Genomic DNA, 21,553 nt, shown 5'->3' with positions numbered 1-21,553 from the left:
CAGAACCTTCTAATAGTGGTTAACAAGCTTCAGGCTAAATTAAAGTAATATTACAGATATTTGAACTGTGAGTTTGATCTGAGTTGGTAAAGTTTAAGTTGATTTGTTTCTTAATAAAGACACAATATTTCAGACAATATTTTATATCATATACCTAGACTTTTGAAGGCTATTCTAAAAGTGTAATATTTGCCTTGTTTATTTATTTTACTGGTCCTCTCCACAGCACAGGCTCTCTGTGTCTCTCCTTGTCCCCACCCATGTCTTCAGTGCTCCCACCTGTGTTAATTTGTAGCTCCGCCCCCTTATCATCTATCCCAGGTGTTTCCTGTTTCATGTTCCCTACATGTGTATTTTAGCCCCTGTGTTTTCAGTGTTAGTTTCTCTGCTCTTGTGCGTGTTATACGTCAGTCAGGTTTCTGTTTCTATGTTTTCCTGTCTGTAGTTTACTGTGTGTTAAGTCTAGTAGTCATATCTACTCATGCATCTTGTTTTGAGTTTAGTTTTGTTTTACTGTTTGTTTATTTGTTAATAAATTACCTGTGTTTAAGTCCGCCTCATGTCCTCCTTGTTGCAATAGCTGACAACACTCAATTGTATCCAATTGTAATTTAAAACTCACTTGAGTGTGGACAGTGACAACATCCAGCAGCTTAAAGCCTTAGTGGTTTATAAGTTGATCTTAACCATCCTTTCCGCTGAAGAAAACAACTTGTCTTTTTCAGATCTTGACAAAGAGGCCACACCTCCTTGTACTTGTACTTAAAATTCCATCGTTTTTTTAATTCATTTTAAAATGTCTAGTTGTGGTCTCTAGTATAAATGAATGCCATGTAAGCTGTTTTTTGTGAAAAAGGTGCTCCATTGATGCGGTACAATGCTGCTATCCTCTGTATAGATGCAAACAGGTCACTTCTGATTGGCTAACAGCACTGCGACACGAGGAGGCAGCAAGACGGACAACAGTTAGAAATGTTTTAAAATAAAGACATTTTTACACTAATAACAGTCTTTGCAATGTCATATGTGCCCTGCTAAGTGCAGTTCAGCCTCTGAACTAGTCTTAGAGTCGCTATAAAACGCAAAATCCACTGGAGATCCTATGTAAACCTATAGAAACAGACAGTGGTGGGTAGTCCAGGTGAAGAAAGTAAATAAAATAAATAAAATAAAATCTAACAACTTGTTCCTTAGCTCTGAATTACTGGCTAAAGCATATAACACTGATGTGATATTTGCACAAATAACACAGGAACAAACTTCTGCCATGCTGTTCCTAGCGCTGTTAGCTCCTGTCTGAAAAGACCAGTCACTGCGTGGCTTCAGCTCTGCCTGTGGGCGGTCGTGAGTCGAGGTGGGCGAGGCCACGAATACTAATTCACAAATTCACATAGACACGGTGCTTTTCCTGATCGACTCGTTTTTCTAAAAAAAATTTTTACTAGCTACTGCAGACAATGGAGGCTAAGAAACAGTTTCATGTGCAGCATCCATATACAACTCAGAGAGACGTATTGTATTTCACAAAGAACAAGAAAATGTGGATTTTAGCAGAAGGAAACCTTTAATAGTTTGGTCTGATGATTTTGGAATCTGAATCTGAATGCAATAATTTTTTGTCAGATTTGGACTGAGCTTCTGTGATTTCCTGCTGCAATGTGAGTTGGCCCATACAAAAAATACTGTCAAAGAAACCCTTTAAATATGGAAACAGAGAAGCTGTCAGCTGTAGTCAATCATATTAACCAAGGACTTGGCCATGACCAGTTTCTGTTAGAGATGCATGTTGTGCACTTATTTAGTTTAAAAAAAACAACAGTTCAAATGAATATTTGATTCCAATTTTGCCAAGACATACAGTATGTATCCATTAGAAGTGTGTGTTAACTTCCAACTGCATGTGTGCATAGTTAAATACATGAAATACATTAAAAATGCTGCTTATCGGTTTCTTTTGATGTTTTTTTACAAGGACACAATTGGAGAGAACTCTTCAATGTTCCTCAGGCAGTAAATTTGCTGAAGCCTTATTCAGTACATCTGAAATAAAGGCTTATCGGTACATCATTATCTTGAGTGACACTTTAATTTTGGCTGTGATAACACTTTTCATAGCGGATATGGAGAAACAGCAGTCTCTCCACAGTGTCCAGTGTAAAATGGTAATCACTCATGAGTTTCACTGCCTCGTGATTGTCTGAGGTATTGTGGGTGGATATGAATAGGGGCTATTTGAGGACTTTTTATTTTTTTACCTGCTTTGTAAAGAAGTTTATGATATGAGGACTGTTACACAATGTGTCATTTGAGTGATTTATTGTAAGATGTATTTGAGTGGAGTGGAGTGTTTTTCTTCTGTTCCCCTGTTTTGGTGTTTAGATTAGATCCGATTGGTGAGAGATTTGGATGTTTAGACCCGCAGTGGTAATAAAGCAAAAAAGTGATGAATCGAGGTTTCTTTGGCAATGTTTTAAAGTGGAAGGATCATTCTCTAATGACCTCTCTGGCCCTTTTTGTCCATGTCTCTAATGGGAGTGTGTGTGTGTTGTTATAAGCTCTAAGCTTTTCCTCCGGAAACACACACGTCAGACTGACGGAGATGCAGACCTATTGGTAGGAGAGCAAGACACAAAGCCTCCTCATATCAACAGATATGGCTGGATTATACAATGTTAACACTAAAAAGGTTAATATATGTTTTATAAAGAACATCAATTCTGTTTATTTGTGTGGTGTGGGTGCATATGCATTGTCTCCCTGTGTGTGTGTGTGTGTGTGTGTGTGTGTGTGTGTGTGTGTGTGTGTAGGAGCTTACTCTTCTCTCTTTATTATAGCATTTATGCTCATGTCCTAAATCAGATTTAGTCACACAATATTAACACACTGATTCCTTAACGAGACATTATTAGAAGCCTCAGATTAGTACGCTGAGCCCGGGAGGGTCATTAAAAAGTGCTCGTTCGGCACTTGCCTGCTTTGCGCAGCAGTAAAAATCCAGAATTACACACTCTTTGTCTCCTTCTCTGATTATAAACAAGGCTTGAACAGGGGGAGGGGGTGGCTAGTCAAAGCATTCTGGAGCCAGACACAAGAACAGCAAAAGAGAAACAACAAAAACAACTCACCAAAAATAAATAGATAAACAAAAACTCCTTTTAATTTCATGTTTTCATTCATGCTGAAAGTTTTTTATGCATTACATATACATATAAAGTTGCATTAGAAATGCATTGTCTCTACTGTAATAAATATAAACAACATTTCTTCCAAATTCCAAATAAAATTATTGTCATTTAGAGCATTTATTTGCAAAAAATGAGAAATGACTGAAATAAAAAAAAGATGCAGAGCTTTCAGACCTCAAATATTTCAAAGAAAACAAATTCATTTTATTAAGTTTTAAGAGTCCGGAAATCAATATTTGGTGCAATAACCCTGGTTTTTAAGTCTTACACACTGCTTTTGGATGACTTTATGCCTTTACTCCTGGTGCAAAAGTTCAAGCAGTTCAGCTTGGCTTGATGGCTTGTGTTCATCCATCTTCCTCTTGATTTTATTCCAGAGGTTTTCAATTTGGTAAAATCAAACTCATAGAAACTCATAATTTTTAAATGGTCTCATTTTAGGTGGATTATATATATTCAGATTTTGTCAAAAAGTACAAAATTGAAATACAATGTTTTATCTCTTTATTTTATCGCTCATTTCTGTCATTTATGATACATTGTGGCACAAATAAAAAAAGGCACACATGTCAGATTTACATTATGTTGAAAAGTCAACATCAGATAAACATCTTGGTAACACCAGATACATTTCCTATTCTAAAGGACCAATTTTAAAGTTAAAGCTCAACAAAATTTAAAGATACAATAATAATGATTTTCCTATACATGCCTGCATTTTTTTTTTTTATCAACAATTTAGCTGAATACAGTTATTTTTACAGTTCTGTAGTCAACAACATTTAATAGTGATTAGGAACCAAAACTACATTATTAAAAAAGGGTATAAAAGTGCAGCATTTCCCAAATAATTTTATTTAAATCTTTTATAAAGTCTTTTTTCTTAATCAACTTTACAGAAATAGTCACTTAAACTGTGTTGTTTGATTTTTACAGTGTATACTTCCACTCATACACACGCACACACACACACACACACACACACACACAATTGTTTGTGTGTTTGTATTATATCTAGCACAGGCTTGCTGGACAGATTTACACTTTTAGGGCCAAATGACTTTTGCACAGAACTGTACAGTATGTGTTGTTTGCACTCAATACACACACACCCACACACACATATTACCCTGCAGAGAGCCCACTAGGTGGCAGAGGATGGACAATTGCCAGCTCCACAGTCCATAATAAAAAGCCAACTATTATCTTTCCATCTAACTTATGTCATCCTACTCATCAATATTTCATTACCAACACTGATGGGGCTGGAGATACATCTATTTCTGTGGCTTTCACACTGTTGTCACGGCAACCCCCTGAAGCCTGGCATTGGCCAGATTCTTGGTGTGAAGTGATGGAATGTGTATGTGTGTGTGTGTGTGTGTGTGTGTGTGTGTGTGTGTGTGTGTGTGTGAGAGAGATCAAGGACTGATACACACCCACGCATAAAGCATAGTGTGATCACATATTCATAGGTTCAAATCAGGTTGTCATTATAAAAAAACAATACATTCAAATGAAATAAACGCTACATTCTTTCAACAACTGTTCTTTGTGCAATGCAATGGTTCTATACAAAACTATGACAACTCAACGAGACATTTGGACTTGTTAAGATATGTGTAGAATGTTTTGCAGCTGTTTTATAGGGAACCCTTAAAAGAAAATTAACTTTAGGAATTAAATAGGTGCTATAGATCCGTGTTGAAGTACTACTGTTTATAAAACGCTAAATGCTTATATGCTTCCAACTAAATCAAAACGTAAATGTCCACTTCAACTATAAAGATTAAACAGTATATCCTTACTTCTGTCAAGCTATAAAAATTCAGGCTTTGATTAGTGTAACTGCAGTATGTATTAGGAACATGGTTGTCCTGCAAATCATTTAAGTAATGTAACAGCAGCAAATTGAAGCAATAAAAAGGTAGCACTACTGAGTATAGTGCATTTAAGATATAGTAATGTACTAGGAGTAATGTAAGAGAGAAGCAATGTGATTTAACTGCACTGCCTGTGAAAAATACAATGAAACAGCAAAGCCTTTGAGTTACATAAACAAAACACTTTTTTGAGAGATGCAGTTGTGATGCCTATAAATTATATATATATATATATATATATATATATATATATATATATATATATGATGCTTTAGAGTAATGTAATAAATAATGTAATAAATCAATGGCTTTAAGTAATGTAATTTCACATTACATTACATTACACTGTAATGAAAGCAGGGAATAGAGTTAGAAATAGTTAGTTTGTTAATGTCTTTGGATGATGTAACTGTGGTGAGTGTGATGCCTTTAAGTAATGTGAGAGCAACATTTTCATATACAGTTATATACTGTTTTGTAGTGTTTGACACTTAAAATATACTTTCTAATCTAACAGAAAATAGAAAGAAATAAAGTTAAATTAAAATAAATAAATAAAAAATTATATAATTAAAGCATATTTATTTTCCATGTGCTATATCAATATCAATTGAATGCAACTTTGTGTTAATTAATAGTTTACAAAGATTTAATTATAGTACATAAATTCTAATGCACCTGCAACAGTGATTAATTGAGGAAAGAGAAAGAGAGAGAAAGAAAAATAGAGAGAGAGAATAGACATAACAGAACAACTGAACAAACCTGTGGCTTTAGGAAGGATAAAAGAGTGGGGCATGACAGTCAGAGAGGGAGGGAGGAAGAGAGAGAGAGAGAGAACTGGGGGTAGATGGGGATTTACATCAGAGAGGAGGGGGCAATGACACAGTCCGTTACAAAGTGGCACTCGCTCGCTCAGATGCTCACAGTCTGACACACGATCACTTCTACACACACATACACACACTCACACACACATACACACACACACACATTCACACACACTCATACACGCACACAGCAGGCATCAGTCAAGTCAGTCCAGCCAGTAATGAGGAATGAAACAGAACAGAGGGATGCCCACTGGCCTTGCTTTGTATGACCCACGGTAAGAGCAATGCTATATGACCTTTAACTAGTGGCTTTAACATCCTCAACCCCCCCTAGTTATTAAACTAAGTCTCATTTTTCTCTAATCAATAGATATTGTTTAGTTACTAGTATGAAAGTACTGTGTAAGCTGTGGAGCAAGAGCTTCATCCTAATTTCTACCTGACACATCTCTAGAATATGGTACGATTGAGTACAATGGGCCGTCATTTTCTGTATCTACAAAAGGAAAAAACAATGAGGCAAAAAACACACTAAGCCTGTCCATTGTGTTCCATTGTAAGAGCCCAAGTTTTTCCATTTCTGTCAGTATTACTGTCAGTGATAATATGACCATATGCTACACATGCATTACACAGGGATTAGACACTGTTTAGAAAAGTTTTAGAGTATTCATTTAATGAGATACTCCCAAACATCACCTGTGACCATGCCTTTGACACTATCTGTCACTTTACAGTAGATTCTAGTTTCCAGTTTTAGCCTGAAAAGTGATTCTCTCTCTCTCTCTCTCTGTCTCTTTCTCATTTGGGCCTGTTCTGTAGGCCCATGATGACCTGTTCACTGGCACGCTTCATTTTTGGAAACAGGAGGCTGTTAATTTACTGAGCAGTGATCTGGAATGATGCCTTCAATACTGACCACAAAGCCGTTTTTAGAGCAGTTTGATGACTTTACTGACCCGTGAAATGTAAAATGTGCTGAAGCGAGGTTTGCAGTGTGCAAGTGGCCGGAATGATTTCTCATTTGACAAATTGTTTTCACCTAAGGCTGCATCCAGTTATGGAATTTGCAATGGGGTAATGAGGATTTGTGTGCATGGATTATATACAGCACAGCTTACATTATTGTTCAGTTGGTGTACTTCATTGTTCAGACCAGTTCAGAGTGGTACCTCCTACTCTTATTTCTCATAAATTGAATATAATGATATTATGATTAAAAAAGGTTTACATGATCTAACCAGAAATATGCAAAATAAGCTAAATGTGGTTTATAGTAATGACAAAAGCAAAATCAAAGTAATAACATAAAATATATTTTTCTACAATATATATTTGCATTTAAAGACTAATTTTAGGAGTATAATTAAAAAAAATCTAATCAAGCAATCAAGTTTCTCTGTGCTGATATTTGTTTAAATAATTCTTATGAATTAAAAACCAGGGAAACCCACTAGGTGCCATGTGTAGGATTTTGTGCATTTCTCTTGATATTAGTATTAGTTTATCTTTCACATTTATGCTATATCAGAATGTGTATATGAAGCTATTCAGATTTGATATATAGGATTTCCCCTGCCTTCGTTTCAGAGTGCTGTCGGGATTAAGATTATGGCTGGTACCTGCGATTGGATTTAAACCTTTCCTCCCAGTAATCTGAATCAGATTTGTCGGCCCACATTATTCCTTCTGGCATGGATAGGAATAGTAACTGTTATTAATTGGCTTAGAGTTACATGCAGTGATGTACAGCATTATGTTTAATATATATTAGTTGGCGCTAGCATTGTTCATTCTATTATTCTATGTTTGCTCATAAAAGATGAGATACACAAGACTACAAAACACTGGCAGATATTTCTACATTACACTACATTACTCGTTTGAAATGTTGCCACTGCACATAAGTGGCACAAACAACATTTAGATAAGTTTTAAACTACTACTAACTCTTCAAAAGTAATTGACATTGGACATTCATACGCATCCATTGCACGACTCCCACTTCAGTGGGAACAGTGATTCATCTGTGGCAAGGATTGTTTAACACTTATGGACCTGCAGCGAGAAATATTTTATATTTAGGCTAAGACAAGTTCCAGCACGCTTGTAATAATTTTATAGCTCAAATAAATTGTATTTAATCCACTTTTAGGTTTAATTTTAATTAATTTTGCATAAGCATGTTACATATGGTTTGTTTCTGCCCTAACATACGTTTTCTCCCTGATAAAACAGAAAGGCTTTAAAGAATAGAGTACCTGGTTCAACTATAGGGGATGGGCTGTCACTTTTATGCTGCTTCTGACCTCTCGACCCTGAGCTCAGTGATGTTATCTTCAGCTGAGTTCCTGAGCCAATCCCAGCCGTATTCCTGCAATAACATTTAACAACAATAACATTTGAGAGGCAACCCAGAGAAAACACTGCCTGGTTTGAGATAAAGACTAGAGTATTGTTCTGCTTTTTTACTGAAAAACTTAAGTAATACTAAGTTACTAAGTTTCGGCATTTGCTTAAATTGCACCATAGATGTCTCAGGTTTTTGCACTTTGTGAACATTAGTTGGTTTTACATCCAATGGTTTCACAAAAGTAGGATACCATATAGAATTGATGCTGAAATGTGCAAAAATGGCTCTCAAAAGGCAGAGCGAACAGTGGCCCACCTAATAAAGGCTTACATCTCACTAAGATAACATGATCTAGATTTCAGAAATCGCAGATACCCCAGTCCTGGGAAAACACAGTCATTTTTCAGGCAATCTTTGGGTTCAACATTTCTAAATCAATTGTCTAAAGCAACCTTTGAAAAGCTGTGTCATGATCAGACCATCTGTAGGGCCAGGCGTTTCCAGACACAGCTATCTGTGCCAAGTCATAAGAGAATGGCTGTTGCTTTACATAAGCTGGACACATGTGAAGAGTACTGTATAGTGGGGAAATGTTAGGAATAAGAATAATATTATTATTATTATGTTTTTTTTTAGATATAAGGCCGTTTTCCATTAAGGCTTGTTATGTGTATATTAAATATGTTAGAGAGATTTAACCATTAGCCCGGTCCAGTTTCACATAAACATGAGTATTCTTTGGCTCAATCCCATTTTACCTCTTGGCCCTACCACTTACCCTTACCCCTTCTTTTCGAGTGTAACTCTTCCCCTTGTAACAGAGTTTGAAGTGGGAAAGGGAGAAATCCTCCTCCTATGAATTGACACAACCCTTTAAGCACCCAATAATACATCATCTTGAGCACTAAAGTTCAGTAACCTAGCTGCTGCTGGTTAACTAGTTAACTTTAGGGCTTTCTTGTTTGTCTTCAGAAAAAGGGGAGATGGTGCTGATGATGCTGTGATGGGTAACTGAAATTAGCTTCTGTTGCGTCTGTTGCACAAATCAAATTAGAACGGGAAAGTTAGCTACCTAGCTAGCTACAAACTACAAACTACTAGCAATTTTTTTATGCTTGTTATGAAGAAATCGATATTCTTACCAGGGATTCTCATACCCCTTTATTTGAAGTGTGCCTCTGAAAAATCTCCATTTAAAAGGCTATCAAGCCCTAACCCTTCCCCCTACCCCTCCAGCCTAACAAGAATCGGGACACCCCTACCTTGACATTCATGCGCAAAACAGAGGGGTAGGGATAAGGGGTAAAATGGGATTGGGCCTTAGACTACTGTTATGGAGAGTTTTGTACCATCCTACTTTCCCCTTTTACAATCTCTCATATATATGCTACCTATCTAATCTGTACCATTTCTATGTCTGCCTCTCTTTTCCTTGATAGGATCAGGAGGTAACACCAAACATCCTCCATAAAAAAGAAACATTGGAACCCCACTCAAGTTCGGCAGGTTTTGACAAATCAGGGATCTGGTTACTGGCATCATTATTGATCCTATCCAATCAGGGCACTGGAGTGCCAGACTCCTGCAGTGTGTCCTCCCTGGCAGATAGTGAAGCCCCTCTCAGTGTGCTTGGACTGTTGAAACAGTAGCAGGGCACTGAGTTCAAGAGCCCTACTCTACTACATCTGCTACAGCACACACTTGGTTACTCTGCAGACTCTCCACCCACATAAACGGCCACCATGTCTTCCCCATCACTGCCTCTTCCCTCGCTGCCTCCCAGCCCCCTAGCAATGGAGTACCTCAATGACTTTGACCTGCTCAAGTTCGAGGTGAAGCCTGACACTCCCCCACCTCCTCAGGCGCCATGTTCCTACCCCAAAGTAGGCCTCCAGCAGCGGGATGTCTCTGGTTCCCCCTACGTGGTGCGGCCCCCTCCGGACTCCAGCCTGAGCTCCAGCCCTTATACCTCCCTGCCACCTTCCCCAACCCTCAGCGATGCCCATCCCCCATCGGCCTCGTCGTCCTCGTCCTCTTCACTCTCCTTTCCCCTGTCCGTCTCTGCCGGCTACGTCTCAGGACTCAGCCAGGCCTCTCAGGGCAATCCAGATGGCAGCCCTGGCCCAGGTGCCCCGCCACAGTGCCCCAATCCTGCCTCTTTGGAAGACCTCATCTGGTTGGCTGCACTGCAGCAGCAGTTTGGAGGAGAAGCAGGGGGTGCTGCATCCCTCCTGGGTGCGCTTGGGGCACCAGAGAGAGGAGACAGGGATAGGAGTGCTATTGGGGGGTTCTTGGGATGTGAAGATGCTGTAGAGGCGCTGCTCAACTCGGCTGCTGCGGCTGTAAGTTCACAGGTACTATCAGTGTTTCCATTTCCACAACACTTGTCCTAAAGTACCCTTACCTTGTCATTTACCCACACTTATACACCCTATCCATTTATTACATCATTTAACAAGCCATTTTAGAGTTTGGGTTTAGTATAACTGCATTAGTGGGCACTCACTAGTAATTTTGTACTGGCGGATTTTCATGGGTATGCTTCTTTTAACATATGGAAGAGCACGGTATAAAGTGGTTCATTGAGCATAACAAGTATCATTATCAGTTAAGAACAGCTGTTCTATAGCCTGATTCTTGAATATGTGCTTTAAAATAACTAGAGAAAACTGTTATTCCAAAGCAAAGACTAATTATCAAGCCCTAATTTTGTTGGGACAAAACAAGTTTGTTGGGAAAACGGGTATTTAAAATGTCATACAGCAGTGTTAGAGCACTATATATGCAGGCCATTGTACATAAAGATCAGTGTTGGGAACCATTGGTTTGCATCATCTAGCTTGCATGTCTTTAACTTTGGTTTCAGCCTTTCTAATATGTCTTTCATTCTTTCTCTTACTTAGTTTCCTGTGCTATCACAGAGCTCTGGAAGCAGTAACTTGGGAGATTCCAGTAGTGAGAGTGGAGGTGACGTAGCCATCAGCAAAACTTCAGAGCTATGCCACCGTCCTCTTCTCTTCGTCTCTTCTGCCCCTCCCTCTCTCCACGGTGCAAACCCACCCACTGCCCAGTACCCACAACCCCCCAGCCCACAAGGCCGCCTTCATCACCCACAGCATCATCACCACCACCATCCTCATCATCCCATGCATGGCAGTCACAGTCACCATCATCACCACCAGCTCCAAGTTGGTCAGGTAAAGATGAATATGAGTGGAATATGAGTGACTGAGATTCAGCCTTTCTAGCCACAAAACAAGCAGAAAGTATTTTAATGTATACATTTTTATTTTTTTATTTTTTATTTTTACAAATTTTAACTTCAGTGGAACTTAAAACATTAGTCTGAGTAAAAATAATGCAAATACCTGTTGGAAAACCAATGCAATCTAATTCATACTGCAGTATGCTGTTCTCTAGAATGAGTTTAAACACCGGATGTATCCTATAGAGCCAGTGGAAGAAGTAAGAAGTTGTGTGTAGAAGTAACTTCTAAGGCAGAAAACAAAATATTAATTTGGATTTACAAATGGTTAGGGTACTTCTGCTTTTTTAATGCTAAGTACAAACTTGTGCATTTTGTGGAGGCTGTTATGTGACGCCTACAACTAAAAGCAAAAGAATTGCAGAACAACTCTCACACATTTGAATATATTAATATTTATAACCAGTTCATTTTGTATGTATCTATAATTTGCACATGACATATAATGCAGCATATTAAACTGCATTAATATATAATTAGCATTAAATGTGTGATTGAGAGACTAGGTGTTGATGCCACTTTGGCAGTAATTATGTGGTTTGCTAGGGTTTTTATAGCCGAGATGGTGTGTGTGTGTGTGAGCGGGTGATGTTGATTTAAAGTAGCGGTGCCTGTCAGGACACCGGTTGGAAATCTGTGGAGTTGAATGTGGAACAGGTCTATGAGATTAGCATAATATCTGCTATTATTGTTGTGTAATCCTGATCACTGTCACTCACACTCAGTCAGATTACACTATAGATTATGGACATGTGCACACCAAATGTTCAGCCCATCACACACACAAGCACATAAAAACTATGCCGCTTACACACATCATGCTCTTGCACGAGTGGAATACACGTGCAACATACATGATCACGTTTTAATTTGTTTACTAATACCCATGTCTATTCGTTATTCCCTTGATCCTCATCATCGGTCACCACAACCATCCACGTCATACCATTCTTCGTCAGCAACAAACCGAATCAGTTTGGTTTACTTTATAGTTCAGTTATATTAAATCACAGTAGATGTAATTTATTGCAAGCACAGATATTTCAATTTGATTATATATTATTAGGTATATTATTAGGTATATAAGCAGAGATGCTTTATACTTTTAACCCAATATTTTCTGCAATTAATCATCTTAAAATATGACACATTTTGGACAGGCTAATATCAGAAAATTAACATTGATAATGTGTTTTTGATTAATCTCTATATAAAAATGTATACATTTTTCAAGAATTACAATGAATATGAGGACATTTGTACCTCTCACATTTTATACCTTGGGTACTAAAGGAACCTTGTTTACTAAGGTTTATGCCAGGTATTCACAACTAGACTTTGAAAATTATTTTAAAAGGCTGAACTTTTAAAAGGCTGTAACATTGTGTTAAAAGCTAACCCCACTGTGTAGAGTCTGTAAGCTACCATGTCTAGCTTCCCACAAGAGTTTAAAAATGCTTTAAATGGGGACACTTTTAGCTAGCCAAAATGAAAGTTTAGAAAGCAACACTGATTATATAGTTGTGTACACACTAAAAAAGATAATTAAACATTCATTCTAAGTATTGTTATAACATATATTATGTGTAGTGTTGTAGTATTTTTGCACTTGGTTTGGCATCTGTCTTGTCTCAGTCTCGGGGTGAGGCGCACTGAGAAATTGTGGAGTCCTCTGTCTGAGGTGAAGTTCATTTGAAACTGAACCTTTTTTCTATCGTTACTAAACATTCAGCAGAATGTAAATTCTGCCACATTTTAATACAATATCGTACAAACTAGCAAGATAACTAATGTTAGCAGCAAACTAACAAACATACTAATGTTATTGATGTTAGCAAGCAAGCAAGCAAGCTAGCTGACACACTAATGTTACCAGGGAGAGGACTAAAGCTAACGATGAGCTAGCTAACCTTAGCGACAAGCTAGCTAACACACTAATGTTACAAGGGAGAGAACTAAAGCTAGTAGCGAGCTAGCTAACCATAGTGATGAGCTAGCTAAAATACTACTGTTAACCGGGGAGAAAACTATAGCTAGCAGCGAGCTAGCTAACCTTAGTGATGAGCTAGCTAAAATACCAATGTTACCGAGGAGAGAACTTAAGCTAGTGATGAGCTAGCTAACCTTAGCAACAAGCTAGCTAACACACTAATGTTACCAGGGAGAAAACTATTGCTAGCAATGAGCTAGCTAACCATGGTGATTACTATGTATATCTTTTCCATGCTTCAAAAATCCTAACACGGCCTGCTGTTTTCTCTCCCTCAGTGTGCAGTGGACGAGCGTTTCTCGGATGAACAGCTGGTCAGTCTGTCAGTGCGGGAGCTGAACAGACACCTGCGAGGTGTGAGTAAGGATGAGGTGGTTCGCCTGAAGCAGAAACGAAGAACCCTGAAGAACCGCGGTTATGCCCAGTCCTGCCGGTACAAACGGCTGCAGCACCGACATGCACTCGAGTCCGAGAAACACGTCCTCACGCAACAGGTATGCACACACAAACGCATGGTGCTTAAGGTTGCTACTAAACAATCACCTTTGGTGTTTTTCCATTATGAATTACAAGCTTATCTAATCTGGTTTATGCTGGTCTCGTGCTGGTTTAGTGGTAGTTAACCACTGTTACGCTGATCAACCACTACCAGATAAACCAGCATAAACCAGCATAAACCAGCTTAAAACAGCTTAGACAAACACAAAATTGATGATGGTCTACACTTTTATTTCAGGGTTAGGTAACCTAAAGTGGTTATTTTCTATTAGGTGAATTCATTTTCACACCGAGCCTTTCTTACTGGATGTTTTCGCTCTAACGAAACAAGAGCTCATCTGACTTTATTTGTTTAATAACATATTTTTAGTCTTTAAATAGTTGAAAACAGCTGGATTTCAAAGTCTAGACTGCAGTTGAATTAGCTTTCAATAGAACTATCATATGAAGACTCCTTCTGGTCACACATATAGAAAGTGTTGTGGTGATATACTGTGTGAATGTTAATTGGTAACATTCTGGCTTAATTTCATTTTATTTAAAAAAAATTAGCCCCAAAGAGTTTTTTTTTTTTTTATGGCGCTATTTTTATCATGTCATTAAGTAAAAAAACATGACATTCCACAGAACACATGAAGAGTCCTATATTGAAGTGGCCAACTAATGCAGTTCACCTTGGCTGCCCCTTAAACATGGGAACGCAGCTATGTTGTTGCTTCAGATTTGCTGTAAAAAAATCCTTTATGGATCAGATTGGACTTTGTTTTCATGAAAGAACCAGTTTAAGTTTCTTAGGAAGAGTTTCTCTAACATGGTAGTATTTAAGAAGTCTGCAGTGACTATTGAATGCATTTCTGTTATATCTCTGTATGTTTCATATCAGAGTGTAAAGGCCGTACTTTTCTCACTGTGAGCTGTCCAGTGTTTTAAAATGATGTTCTATTACAGCTCACCAGAGAGTAAAGTTATGTAGAGGTGAACTGTGTGATCACCAAAGCTTATGAGCTAATGTCTGTGGAATTTAGCTTATCTTAGGACCAAAACTAGCTACAATTTTGCGAATACACCAAAAAAAAAGCTTAACACATTTCTCAGGTCACATGCTGAAATACAGTGAAAGCAGAGTGAGATACACTATGTTTAAAATTCACACTGATATAATGAAATGGGCACAGACACGAGGAAGAGTAAATGTGTTTTAGTGGTTGAGTGGAGAGGAGGCACTTCACATTTTCAGCCTTTTCACTTTCCATTTTCATTTCAAGGGCATGTGAATCTGAATGCACTAAAACGCAAGGCATCTTTAATAGGTTGCAGCTGCCAGCTAAGAGTAAACCAGAATGCCAAGAATTGGACCATTACATACATCTCTCTTGCAGTTTCTTTTTCTTCATCTCTCTCTCTCTCATTATTCCCCGCACTCGATCTCTCTATCCATTTTATTCCCTCTTTTGTCTCTATTCTATTTTTTTTTGCTGTTACTCCTCCTTTTTGTCTCATTTTTTGTTTTTTCACCCACTCTTCTACTCTCTTCCCTTTTCTTATCTTTTTGCCTCATTTCCTCCTCTGCCTTCTCTTTCTCCCCTTCACTGTGTTTTCTCACTTTTTCTCCTCTTTCTTCTCACCAGTTGGAGCAGCTGCAGTGTGAGCTGACCCGCGTCTTGAGGGAGCGAGACGCCTACAAGGCCCGCTACGAGAAACTTGTTAGTTCCAGCGAGGCCCCACCCATTCAAGCCAATAAACCACCTTCCCCACCCCCTGACTACTTCCTATGATGCCCTTTGCTGGAAGGAAAAGACTGGAGAGCAGTGAGGCAATAAAACAAGAACCAAAGGAGAAAGACTGTCCCATCCAAGCAGGCTAATCAGTCCCTCAGACAATACTGTAGAAGGTGAGACAGAAAAAAGCAGAGGGAGGGACCCTCAACAGTGAAATAAGCTACTTGACCAAAGCGGGTTCACTTTGACTGTCAAATCCGGGCTCAACCTGAAGCCCTAGATTGTAACTCCATGAAGATCGTGCTCTCTGCTGCTGGATGCTGTTTTTTTTTTTTCGGTTCAATCACTGGAAGGTTTGTAGTCGCACAAAAAAAGAAATAAACACCAAGCTTTTGCAACTTTCAAATGCATTCTCATTTTTTTGACATACTATGTCTAGTCCAGGGAAGGAAAGATTAGATGAGAGCTGTGTGGTAGTTCTTGGCAGTGGAGCAATATCAAGGACGTCGTCGAACTTTACATTTGAACTGCAGAGGCTCCTCTTGCACTCACTTTATGGTTTTCACCATGTGCCACAGCTCTAACATCACTCTCTGATAAGGACGTTTTCAAAGATGCGTCTGCCTGCTGCTCTATAACCTTTTGATTAAGACTGTATAAATCATAAGGTACCTTTTTTGTGTGTGTTTGAGTGATAGTAGTCCCAAAGATCGATGAAAGTCTTACGTTATTGCACATCTTTTCGATAACAACACATACCTTTGCATATGTTTCGAACAGAAAGGTTCAACAAGTATTGTAGTTTTGAACGAAATTCAGAAAAAAGGAGGGGTTTAATCATGTTTGTGACTGATCATAGATCTGCTTTTACTGTCGAGGATACTGTGTGAATTTTTTTGTGTGCTTGGAAGTGGTTGGAACGCAAGGCAATATCAATGTGTTGTGGCAATAAGTCTTTGATTTGCATGGCTGAGTGAATTAAGTGAGTTTTGAGTGACAGTGTCTATCACTATGTCTTAAAGTTAAGTGAGCTGTCTAGACAGACTTCCTAAAGTTTTTATACCTTCAATTTGCTGCAATCGAAGGCAAAAACCATTTGGTTAAAGAATCATACACTAAAATGAATAGATAACAGATTTTTTAAATAGCAGATTTCATTCGAAAAAATGCATTATAATTGCTACAGTCATTAAATAAACGACTATCTAAATAACTTACTTTAGCATCTTACGTGTCTTCTTTGTGGAGAATTAGTAGAGAAAGTAGTTAAGAATTTGTATTCAAAGGCTCAAATGGTTTGGTTAACATGATGCTTATTTAGACAGCTCACTGTATTAAGACACACTCATTAAGGTGAACTGATAGAAATAGAGGCATTTACCAGGCTTGTTACAGAGTGAAGCTCATGAACCAGTTTCAGAGACACTAACAACCAATTCACCTCCGAATTCACAGAGCTGGACACTGTGGGTTATTGATATTATTATTATTATTATTTTTTTTTTTTAACAACTGGGTGAAATGCAGAGACATATATCGAGGTCTCTTCAGTACATTTACATTGTTTCTTTAGACATACATCACTGCAATGCCATCTGAATAATTAGCTCAGAGATCATTTTGTTTTCTATCTTTCTTTTTTTAGATGAGTGTAGTTCGATTAAATAAGATTGTATGTTGAATTTATTCCCTTTTATTTATTCACACTATTTATTGTTTGTTGGTGTAATGGTCATGTTCATGTGATCATTTGCTGGTTTACTGTTTTATTTACATGCTTAGTGTGATTTATTTATTTTGTAGCTTGATAACATATATATTGCCATGATTCCTATGATACTGACCATGATTCCAATCATTATTACAATTGTTTTGGTTTATGCTCTATTGTAGTGGTTTCTTATGAAAATAAAAATATTTTTGTCATTTGTGAATCATTACTATTTGTACACTTGAGATACACTTTAGCATTTTTATATGTTGAGAAATGATACTCAATTGTCGACAGTTTGGCTCTTTTCATTACAAATCAATATTTTTAGAAGAGATTGATTAGAGTGTACTTTGGTTCCTGAATGCTGCCTCTTTCTTTACCAGTTTACATTTTCCTAACACCCCTCTCCCCTCCCTTTCTCTCTCTCTCTCTCTCTCTCTCTCTCATTCTCTGTATCCCTCTCTCTTGCTATAGAAAGACAGTGACCCTGGCTAAGAGCTGTTTAGGATGACCTCACCCTTGCCCCTCCCTCCCTCTTTCTGTCTCTCGCTCTCTCTCTCCCGGGCCTGGTACAATGGCCCTGGGATTATGGGGATAATAGGCCTCGGCCAGCTCACTGCCGGAGCGCTTTGGAAAAGGCAGGAGGCCATTGTGGACAGGACGTACACAGAGTTACATGCACACTCACCACCACTTCTATGCCACGCTGGTGCTTTGTGCACTCACACACACACACACACGCACGCACACACACACATCACAACTGTAGTGTGCAGAACAGATATATAATGGAAATATACAATGAGCCTCCACTGAAATCATGTGTATCACTGTAAAACATGCCTGTATGTATTACAGTTTTCATGGCATGTAGTATTATACGTGTCAAAGGAGGCGTGGTGAGGTCGTAACAACTTGCTTTACTTATAAAAAGAAAAGTAATCCGAAAAAATAAGGTTGGGTTTGCATCCAATAAATGAAACATAAAGGATGTATGCCTAGACAAGAAATTACCATTTACCAGCCACACCCACAACCCCTATATCCATTCACAGTTCATATTTACATTTTATTTTCTCATTCAAGCACCAGTTCATAAATACCTAGGACCCAATTTTAGCGCTCTATAGCACAACTATTGCGCAGCTTCACTTATGGTGTGTCGGTGTGTCTTTGGTATTGTGAGGGTGCAAAAAATAAGCCTTGCGCGGCTTAAAAACATGCAAAAGGCATGGACTATTTTTTTTAATGAATCATAAGTATGTTTTGGGTGCAATGTGAAATAAAATTCTGCATGGCTAGGATAGCACTGGCCGGCAGATTGTTGACTGTTGTTTGCAATCAACACTACACATTCTATACATTGCACACTGCACTCCTATGTCAGTAGATTGTGCGAAACCATAATTATGCTATCTAGCTATCTAGACTTAAAGGAAGTTTACTTTATGGTTAAAAATTAAATGACTCAACCAAGACATTTCTTCAGTGTCTACAACTATGACAAAACGTTGAAATGAAATTATAGTAAAAGAAAAACATGGTATCGGTTAAAATCCAAAGCTTTTACCAGCCCTTACTAAAAAGTATATCTAGATCAGTGTTTGGAGCCCTGCATCGCAAGCTTACAAAGTTAACAAAAGCAAATGATATAGCCGTAATATACCGTAATATTAACAAAACATGGACAATAGGACCATGCAGTAATGTTATGACCTAGCAGGCAATGTAGACTAGATTATACTACGCAGCCAAACAGCAGTGCAACAAAATTCCTATAAGTAGTTGGATAGCTCATTGTCTGTTTGGTGGTTACCCTTTATTATCTTGTAGCTCACGACATTGAGTTAAAGGGTGTCCGATTTTAATTCTCGTGCGGTCTCTAGCTTGGTTACTCTCGCTTCTCTTCTCTTCTCTTCTCTTCTCTTCTTGCTTCCTCTGACATGTTTGTACTCTTCGCAGCATCTGCCAGAATTTATCTGTAATTGAAGAAACGATTCAGTTCTCCATTGGCTGATCTTTGTAGTCCTTGTAATATTGTTAGAATTACAATGTTGTACAGCAGTTCACAGCTCTAGAAAGAGAAGCAAGAGTTGGTTGAGCCTGGTATACAGAAGTTAGTTGCATGAGAGAGAAGCCATTCTGCCCATGGGCGTGGTAGTGGGGGGAAAAGTGGACCTGACTACCCAGGGCCCGAGTAGGGAGAGGGGCCCATGAAAATCCTGATTTTTTTTCGCTCACTTTCCTTTGTTTACTGGCATGGATAGGGGCCCATTAACATAGAGGGTGTACAGGGCCCAGAATTTGCTGCTACGCCCCTGATTCTGCCTATTACACCTTACAGGAGTGGTGTAGTGATTTTTAAGCAATAATTTTACTTAAAAAATTAAAATTATGACTAATCAAGAAATTACTACCTAGCCTTAAAGAGTTCCTTTTTCTCATGGACCTATTTAGCTTTAGAAATAGACAAAAAGTACAGTTGTTAGTACTGGTTAACTAGCTAATGTAGCTAACTAGCCAGCCACAACAGGTCTTGTTATGTGTACTGACAGCAAATAAAACATGACTGATAACATAAGAATATTACAGTATCTCAGTGCAGTCTTTCAGTGTGTGTTTTAAAGCAGGAGCAGAGCTTAAACAGTGTAAATAAATCCATCAGCAGTCAAGCTTTTGCCTGGGCAGAAGACTGTGAAAGGGCAGAGGTGTGTCAGGCTAAGCATTCGGTTCTCAAATTAAAAGCCCTCAGTTCCAGGCTGGGCATTTTAATGTGCCTGTTTTAAAAATGTGTAATTATCTGGAAAAAAAAAACTGTCCCTAGTGTCTTTAAGGCATGCTGCAGTCATCAGATAAAAATAAGAAATTAATAAATAGAAAATTAAATAAAAACATAAATTATTTGTTGTTTTTAATATAGTTAAAGGTGAACAAAACAACAAACTGAGATTATTATTATTATTATTATTATTATTATTTTTTTTTTTTTTTTTTTTTTTTTTTTTATTGTAAGACCTTCAATGCTGTTTAGGTCTTCCAACACTTCCAATACATATGTATTTAAAAATAATTAATAATAAATGACACATTTTATGATGTCAGTTCAGTTACAGAAGGAATAGGTAATTGTTTTTACTTTCCTTTATGGAGTGTTTATTAGGCAACTATGACAGCTTGATCCTTTTTATGACCTTAAAATAGCATCAAACTGTTTACCAATTAATAATGTTTATGTATGTTTATGTCAGTTGTTTGTGTGAACTACTTATACAGGTGTCATGTAGCTTTATTCAGAGTACCCTACAGAAAAGATTAACAAGTGCGGGTGTAAAGGTCACTGTTCGGTTTGCTTTGGATTGTTCTTTGCTGCCCCCTACTGACGAGGCACACAGTGAGAGGTTAACTTAGGTGTGCAGACGATCATCAACCATTACAGCAGAGTTCTCTCTGAAGACAAGACTGAAGAATGAAGATGACTTTAGTTTATCTGAGAGTACCCGACCTCTGATCTGTGTCTGATCTGTGAGAGAGAGAGAGAGAGAGAGAGAAAGGAGAGACAGACAAATCTACCTTATTCTGCCACACCCACTTTCAAGAGTGTTAGAATTTTCGGTCAGTTCACATTTGATGGTTTCAGGTCGTATTATATATAAAGTGCAGTCTAAAATAACTACAGCTATTAACCCTATGCTAGCCCAGAATTGACAGAGGCTAAAGTTATATCAGCGTTTTTACAGTAAAGCTAACCAGCTTTCACACAGCACATAAAAACATAGGAGTGCTGTGTGGACTGAACTTACATCCACTGCTTTTCAGAGAAGAGGAGCTGCGTCTGTGGTTAAAGGAGCTAAATTTAACACATCTACCCAAACCTCCATACATCTGCTCTGCTTGCTCTGTGGAGGGTAACTGGCTCTTGTGAAGTGGACAGGTCAGGTGCTGTGAGTCTGTTAGAGAAGATTTTTGCTTTAAAGATAATCTAAAGTGGAGCACTGGGTGTGTAAGGGCAGACATATGGGCGTTTGGTTGAATGTGTTAAAATAAGCCATCAACAACAGACCCAGCATAGGACAATTTGGAATCCAGCAAGAGCATTATGTACCAATCTTAAGTT

General features: G+C 38.1%; 1 protein-coding gene across 2 annotated transcripts; it reads left to right on the top strand.

The window, feature by feature from the left end:
• Positions 1-5,896: 5,896 nt before the first annotated feature.
• Positions 5,897-17,651, top strand: nrl (neural retina leucine zipper). 2 transcript variants are annotated; one of them, XM_022665136.2, is made up of 5 exons: positions 5,897-6,176; positions 9,694-10,596; positions 11,158-11,451; positions 13,788-14,003; positions 15,636-17,651. In XM_022665136.2, the coding sequence occupies exons 2-5, from the start codon at positions 9,997-9,999 to the stop codon at positions 15,780-15,782; spliced, it is 1,257 nt and encodes a 418-aa protein (XP_022520857.2). In that variant the 5' UTR covers positions 5,897-6,176; positions 9,694-9,996; the 3' UTR covers positions 15,783-17,651. The 2 variants fall into 2 exon arrangements, with proteins under 2 accessions (XP_022520857.2, XP_022520849.2); XM_022665128.2 differs by having other exon boundaries at positions 5,898-6,176; positions 9,694-10,608.
• Positions 17,652-21,553: the final 3,902 nt, after the last annotated feature.

This window comes from Astyanax mexicanus, chromosome 1, assembly GCF_023375975.1.
Source record: "Astyanax mexicanus isolate ESR-SI-001 chromosome 1, AstMex3_surface, whole genome shotgun sequence".
Classification (NCBI taxonomy): domain Eukaryota; kingdom Metazoa; phylum Chordata; class Actinopteri; order Characiformes; family Acestrorhamphidae; genus Astyanax; species Astyanax mexicanus.
Note: the sequence above shows the minus strand (reverse complement) of the source record. Positions and strands in the feature narration are given on the sequence as shown.